Here is a 6952-nt window from a genome sequence, read left to right as displayed (position 1 = left end):
GGGGGGGAGGGGGGGGGGTCCTCCAAGGATAATCAGTATAAGTGTGTAAAAATAATAAGAAGCTCCCTATATCAACTCTTCTTAGATTTCACAGGTACTCCTTTGTACATCTGTACTTTATCCTTCAATGCGTCGCGCCTAGGACGAGCTATTTTATTATTAGGATCAAAAAGGAGGACCTCTTCAAATGCTCTTAGAGCGGATGTTAAGTCTTTGGTTTTCTCGTACGCATCGCCAAGGTTGTTCCATGCCGTGACATAACCTGGTTGAAGTTTTACAGCATTCTCAAACTGAGCAATTCCTTTGTCGATTTTCTCATCAAGTACATAACTGACACCAAGGGCATTGTAAACCTGTCAAGATGCGCAAAATATAAGGGAAGGGATCTGAATACAACACTCAGATGCCTGAAAAGACTTGGTATGCAACAGCAAATACAGCATAGGCAAGCAATAATTCTAAAATGGTCCAATAATTTGTTAGCTGAGAATTTGAGCAGTTTTTACATGGCTTTTGAACTTGTACATTTTATAGCGTAAGTTATGTGATTCAGGGTAAAAGAGATTCTTCACATTTTCAGCAGGATAAATGTGCATTCACATGTTTTGAGTTAAAACGGCAGTATATTTTAGGTCAATTCACATAGAATATTTACAATGTATCAGAAATTTATTGTGTGAAATAGCAATTGGCGTAGAGAAGGTCCTTTATCATTTATCTAAAATTAAAAAAAGAAAAAGAAACTGTTGAAGAGATAGTTCATACTTGGGCAAGATCCTGATCATCTCCATCCCACTTTTGTACTGCCTGAAGCAGGTACTTTGTAGCAGCTGGGTAGAATTTTCGCCTCAACATCACAGCTCCAAGTTCAAAAAGTTCTGTTGCACTGGCATCACCGCTTCTAACTTGCTCCTGTGTTAATGAGTCAAATAATACAGTGTGTTCAGAGAGAGAGAAAGAGAGTTGCATTCTCACATCTATGAGCAAACAAGCAAGTCGTTCTTGCAAGTGATATAGATGTCTACACGCATGATACCCAATTGTCGGTTAAAAGTAAGCTTTTGTTTGTGGGAAACAAATAGAATAATAACCTGTTTGGCCAAGCTTCTAAAATCAACTTATTTTGAGAATTGTTTTTTTTTCAAAAGTACTTTTGGTAAGAAGCAGTTTGTGTTTGACTAACTAATTTGAAAAGCACTTCTGAGTAGCAATTAGTGTTTGGCCAAGGTTTTAAAAAGTGCTTTTGGGGAGAAGCTGTTTTTTTCTGCTTCTCCAAAACTACTTCTGCTTCTCCTCAAAAGCACTTCTTTTTCTTCCAAAAGCTTGGCCAAACACTTCAACTTTGAAAAAAAGAAGACCTTTCTGGAAAAAATGTGCTTCTAGGTTTGGAGAACTCTGGGAGGCGGGATTTTGGGTACTGTAGGCGGATTACGGTAGAGGAGGTGGAAGGGCGATGCGTAAGATGTGCAGAGGCAGAGCAACGGGGCCAGACGGAATTCCGGTGGAATTCTGGAAGAGCGCGGGGTGGGCAGGTTTGGAGTGGCTCACTGGGTTGCTTAATGTTGTTTTTAAGACAAAGAAGATGCCCGAAGAATGGAGGTGGAGTACGATGGTTCCGCTTTACAAGAACAAGGGTGATATCCAAAATTGCAACAATTATAGGGTTATCAAGTTATTGAGTCACACTATGAAGATTTGGGAGAGGGTGGTGGAGGCCAGGGTGAGGAGGTGCGTGTCTATTTCCGAGAATCAGTTTGGATTCATGCCGGGGCGTTCGACTACGAAAGTGATTCATCTGGTAAAGAGATTAGTGGAGCAGTACACGGAGAGGAAGAAGGATTTGCATATGGTGTTTATTGACCTTGAGAAGGCATACGATAAAGTTCAGAGGGAGGTCCTGTGGAGGTGTTTGGAGGTTAGCGGCGTCCTGGTAGCGTACATTAGGGCGATTAAGGATATGTATGATGATGCTAAGACTCGGGTGAGGACTGTGGGTGGTGACTCAGAGCATTTCCCTGTGGTGATGGGGTTGCACCAGGGATCGGCTCTTAGCCCATTTTTATTTGCCTTGGCGATGGATGTACTGTCGCGTCACATCCAAGGGGAGGTGCCTTGATGCATGCTATTTGCCGATGATATAGTGTTGATTGACGAGACACGTAGCGGAGTTAACGCGAGGTTGGAGGTTTGGAGACAGACCTTGGAGTCTAAAGGTTTCAGACTAAGTAGAACCAAGACAGAATACTTGGAGTGCAAATTCAGTGAGACCATGATGCAGACGTAGAGGTTAAGCTTGATGGTCAAGTTATCCCCAAGAGAGCGAGTTTTAAGTATCTCGGATCTATTATCCAGGGTAACGGGGAGATTGAAGAAGATGTCACACATCGCATCGGAGCGGGATGGATGAAGTGGAGGCTCACTTCCGGTGTCCTATGTGATAGGAATGTGCCGTTAAGACTTAAGGGTAAGTTTTATCGAGTGGTGGTTCGACCCGCTATGCTGTATGGGGCTGAGTGTTGGCCAGTCAAGAACTCCCACGTGCAGAAGATGAGAGTAGCAGAGATGAGGATGTTGAGATGGATGTGTGGGTGTACCAGGCGAGATCGGATTAAGAATGAAGCTATCCGGGACAGAGTGGGAGTAGCCTCCGTGGAGGACAAGATGCGGGAGTCGCAGCTGAGATGGTTCGGACATGTTAGGAGAAGAAGCATTGATGCCCTTGTTAGGAGGTGTGATAGGTTGGCCATGGAGAGTTTGAGAAGGGGTCGAAGCAGGCCTAAGAAGTACTGGGGAGAAGTGATTAGGCAGGACATGGCGCTGCTTCAGCTCACTGAGGACATGATCCTTGATAGGAGGGTGTGGAGGTCGAGGATTAAGGTAGAAGGTTAGTAGGTAGTTTATAGTGTTTACCGATAGGCTTAGTAGCATGCATGTCCCTTCATATTCTTAGATTTTTATTACGATATGTGATTTTGTTCGCCTCAGGTATCGTATTCCCTGTTGCTATTATTTGATACTACTTATCATTTATCTCTCCCTTTTTTCTCTTCCATCTTTCTTCCTTCCTTGCTTTTCTCTTCTTGTTCTTGCCCTTCTGAGCCGAGGGTCTATTGGAAACATCCTCTCTACCTGCATTAGGTAGAGGTAAGGTCTGCGTACAGACTACCCTCCCCAGACCCCACATGTTGGGATCAAACTAGGTTTGTTGTTGTTGTTGTTGTAGGTTTGGAGAAGCTTGGCCAAACACGCTATAATTCATATTGATATCTAACAAGTCGAGATTGAATCACAATCAGTTCTCTTTTAAAGTATTATTCTCCTGCTCTGCCTTCAGGAGAATACAATGATGTTCAGATTCTCTAGCTACCGGTTCTATATATATATTTGCTTTTGCAGATCTAAACCATACAGATGCATATTATGTATGCTTCAATTGAATGGCGATGCATGTATAAACAAAGAGAAAAGTTATTGTGTCACGTACTTGCAATTCTTTGGCAGAAAGATCAAGCTCTCTGCGGACAAGGACTTGCCGAATCACAAAGAAGCTTCCAGCCCCAAGCAATGCTAGTAGTATAAGCAGGTAGGTAAGTTGGATTCCCAATTCAAATAACTCTCCGACCTCATAAACCATGTTTACTCTGACACTTTCACTTGCTGATGCCACTTGCCCGGATGTCAACCAGAAGATAGATCCGCATGAGAAAGCAGATAGAGAAAGAAACTGTCCTTTACTAGTAGTAATATCTCCACCATTCAGCAACTTCTCTGATGATTCTGCAACGGAAAGCCAATGATGGTACCTTTTAGTTCATGCAAAATCTCTGTGACAAAGCACTATTGTCTCATATTTATGGTACACAGCAAGTAGATTATGCAATCTTCCTCTGTTTCTGTATAAAGAACTGGAAACAAAACAGGAAATTACTGAAGTTTTGAACTTCTGTTGGGATGATTTAATTTATTTGTTCATGGAATAATAAGCTGATGAAGAGGGGTCTTAGACCAAGGGTAAATTTGTCCCGTCTGATCTATAGGTCACGGGTTTGAGCCGTCGAATCGGCCACTAATGCTTGCATCTGGGTAGGCTACCTATTTCAAATTCTTGGGGGTGCGACCTTCCGTGAACGCATGATGCTTCGTGCACCGGGATACCCTTTTTATAAAAGAACAAAATTGATGTTTCCTTGGAAGCCGAGGGTCTCCCGGAAACAGCCCCTCTACTCCTTCTAGGGTAGGGGTAAGGTCTGCGTACACTGTACCCTCCCCAGACCCCACTGGTGGGATTTTACTAGGTTGTTGTTGTTAGAAATTAAACTCAACAATATACACAGTAATGAATACATTTATAAGTCCAAAGTTTGGACTTGCGTAACAGGTCACAGAAGCTGATTTAAATTTTCTGTTTGCTTTCCATCCTGAGGATGAGGATGGAATTTCAGTCTTTTGATCAAGAACCAACAAATCAGTCAAAACACATCAGCGTAGTCAAATATGTAATCATATATTATGATATTGTTTCTGGAAAAAGTATCCTTCAAACTATATTATATACTTCCTGAAAAATACATACTTTTATGCTTATGTAAAAATGAAAATAAGAAAACAAAAGGATGAAACAAAAGAAAATAAAAAGAAATGGTGATTAGAAGCTATCACATTGTAAACCTACAAAAAACTAATATATACCTATATTAAAAAAAGAAAGATGTAACTGCTAAATCATTCTATCCTTTCAATAACTGCTATCTCATCACCTCTTGATCTTTCTCAAGCTTGGAGTTTATTATGTCTGCATACGTTTCTAATTGAAGATCATAACTTTTTTTTTGGCAAGTCTATGGGAACATGATAATTATTTCCTATCATTTGATAGACGGGCAAAACAATAAAAATATGTAAATATACCCGTTAAAGCGGAAAAAGAAAAGTATGCGTACGAAAATTCACATTTCTCAGCTCTTAACTATACCAATGTAGGGACCTAGAACTAGCACTTCAAAATGTAATAATCCCTCCTTCCCAATGTGTCATATTTTCATAATCAGCATGGGGGAAGGGGGTTATTAGCTATACAACGAGTATTTTACTTACAGATGACATCAACTAGTTATATTTCTTCTCTTTAGTTTGGCTTGAGTATTACATAATCAGTAAGAGAAGAAATATAACTAGTCGATGTCATCTATAAGTAGAATACTCGCTGTATATATAACGAAAAACATCCAATCAAAGTTAAAATGTGAATAGTTAAATAAATTTGAATCCTTGAAACTTGTAAAAGTCACATTGGATAATGTTATTAGTGGAATGATATCTAAAACTTTCTGATGTTCCAAATAGAAAATGACACATAAACTGTGACAAAAAGAAGCATTTCTAAGAATTAGAAAAAGAACTACCATCATCTTTCTCTGGAACCAAAAGTGAGAATGATTCTACTTTCCTTGCAAAAATCTGCAGCTGTACACAAGAGAGACAAGACTTAGGAATACCCAAAAGAGGTGAAAAAGATAGACAAATGTATCACCAAAACAATTTACTAATATGTATTTGAAGGAACTTAATTTGTGAGTCGCTCCGTGTATGAAAAAGAATCCTGTGACAGATTCATTGATCATATAAGAGCAACCAGAAATACTAGAGTAGATTGCAGGTATTAGAGATTGCAAAAGCAATAATGAGTTCAATCATGTGAGCTATGCTTCCTTTCCAAAATGAAAGTCTTGGACTCAAGAGCTCTTTCATTTTTTTTTCTTGTATTATAGCAAGCACACAAAGTCCATTAGCATTAGATAGTTAAAATTTTAAGTTGTATTCCCTCTGTTTAAAAATATATCTTACTTTCTGTTTTAGGTTATCTTAAAATAATGTCCACTACTTAAAAGGGAAATTATCTGTTTGCAGTTACCGATACTTTTTAATCATTCTCTAAACCAAACTGTACTATGAGACCAAATTTTCTTTTAAATAGTATACAAAATTCCACATGTGGGACTAAATTCGTTTAAATACAATAAAATCTCAACCTACAGCTTACTAGTTATGTTCAAGCCAATAACTTTTTTTAACAAGAAGCTCAATGGAATTTGTATTGTTAAAGTTCCCAAAGAAGAAAAGAAAGAAAATGTTTAAGCAGAATGACTCACAGCATACTAATTCAAACATAATCTTAAAGGGCTTTCAATAATAGCCAGCACTCTCTCAAATAATCAACAAAAACTATAGTAATAGGTTACTGAAACATCAAGAAAAAAATATAACAAGTAAAATTATATCAAGAAAACATAGTAGCAACCTCCCAACTGCCGCCCCCCCCCCACCCACCCACCCCACCACACACGACCAAAAAAACCCCAAACCCCAAATTACCTGAACTGAATTTCGCTTGATGGGTCTTCTTGGAAAGTGAAAAGAAGCTGATGGTGAGCCAAATCCGCCATGTAAAGCAAGATAACAGCCATGTTTGCCAATTTGAGATGGAACAAGTAGTGTTTTTTGGACAGGAGGTGAAATGGTGGACTGTATCATTAGCATTTCTTTTATTTTATCTGGTTTAAGGGTCTTTTTGTTAATCTATTTTCTGAGTGATACTTGGTATCAGAGAGTGAATTCGGAAGCATCAAGATTGAATTTTTTGGGGCATTTCATGAACCATTCTTGGTAAAAATTTCTCTGCTTTTGTTGTTTGAAGATAATAAAGTTTATCTCAACCAACTGTATCAGAACTAAACCGGACCGGCCGGTTCTTTTTCTCTTGTGACTTGGATGAGTCTTTTTGGGGAGAAATTCAAAAATAGCCAGATTTACCACTGGTTGTTGAAAAATAGCCAAGTTTCAAAAGTCATCGAAATTTAGCCACTTTAAATCTGAGCGAAAACACTGTTCAAAATCCGGAAAAATACGCCCGCAAATTTTACGGGAGTTCCAGCATAAGTATGCTTGAACTCCC

The 6952-nt window shown here is 39.1% G+C and overlaps 1 protein-coding gene across 1 annotated transcript; it reads right to left on the bottom strand.

Annotated features, from left to right (window-relative positions):
• Positions 1-6: 6 nt before the first annotated feature.
• Positions 7-6704, bottom strand: LOC109242392 (uncharacterized protein ycf37). The gene is made up of 5 exons (XM_019409257.1): positions 6373-6704; positions 5403-5463; positions 3485-3777; positions 766-912; positions 7-353 (listed from the first exon to the last, which is right to left on the bottom strand). Exons 1-5 carry the CDS (start codon positions 6535-6537, stop codon positions 72-74), a joined length of 948 nt encoding a protein of 315 aa, XP_019264802.1. The 5' UTR covers positions 6538-6704; the 3' UTR covers positions 7-71.
• Between the last annotated feature and the right edge of the window lie 248 nt (positions 6705-6952).

Source organism: Nicotiana attenuata, unplaced genomic scaffold (genome assembly GCF_001879085.1).
Source record: "Nicotiana attenuata strain UT unplaced genomic scaffold, NIATTr2, whole genome shotgun sequence".
NCBI classification, from domain to species: domain Eukaryota; kingdom Viridiplantae; phylum Streptophyta; class Magnoliopsida; order Solanales; family Solanaceae; genus Nicotiana; species Nicotiana attenuata.
The sequence above is the reverse complement of the archived record's forward strand: the minus strand, read 5'-3'. Positions and strand labels throughout refer to the sequence as shown.

Coding starts and splice junctions, on each gene's coding strand:
- LOC109242392 (XM_019409257.1), bottom strand. CDS start 6,537: ATGCTAATGATACAGTCCACCATTTCACCTCCTGTCCAAAAAACACTA. Junction 3,778..5,402: donor GGTTCCAGAGAAAGATGATG/GTAGTTCTTTTT, acceptor TTTCCGTTGCAG/AATCATCAGAGAAGTTGCTG. Junction 913..3,484: donor TTTCTGCCAAAGAATTGCAA/GTACGTGACACA, acceptor TCATTAACACAG/GAGCAAGTTAGAAGCGGTGA.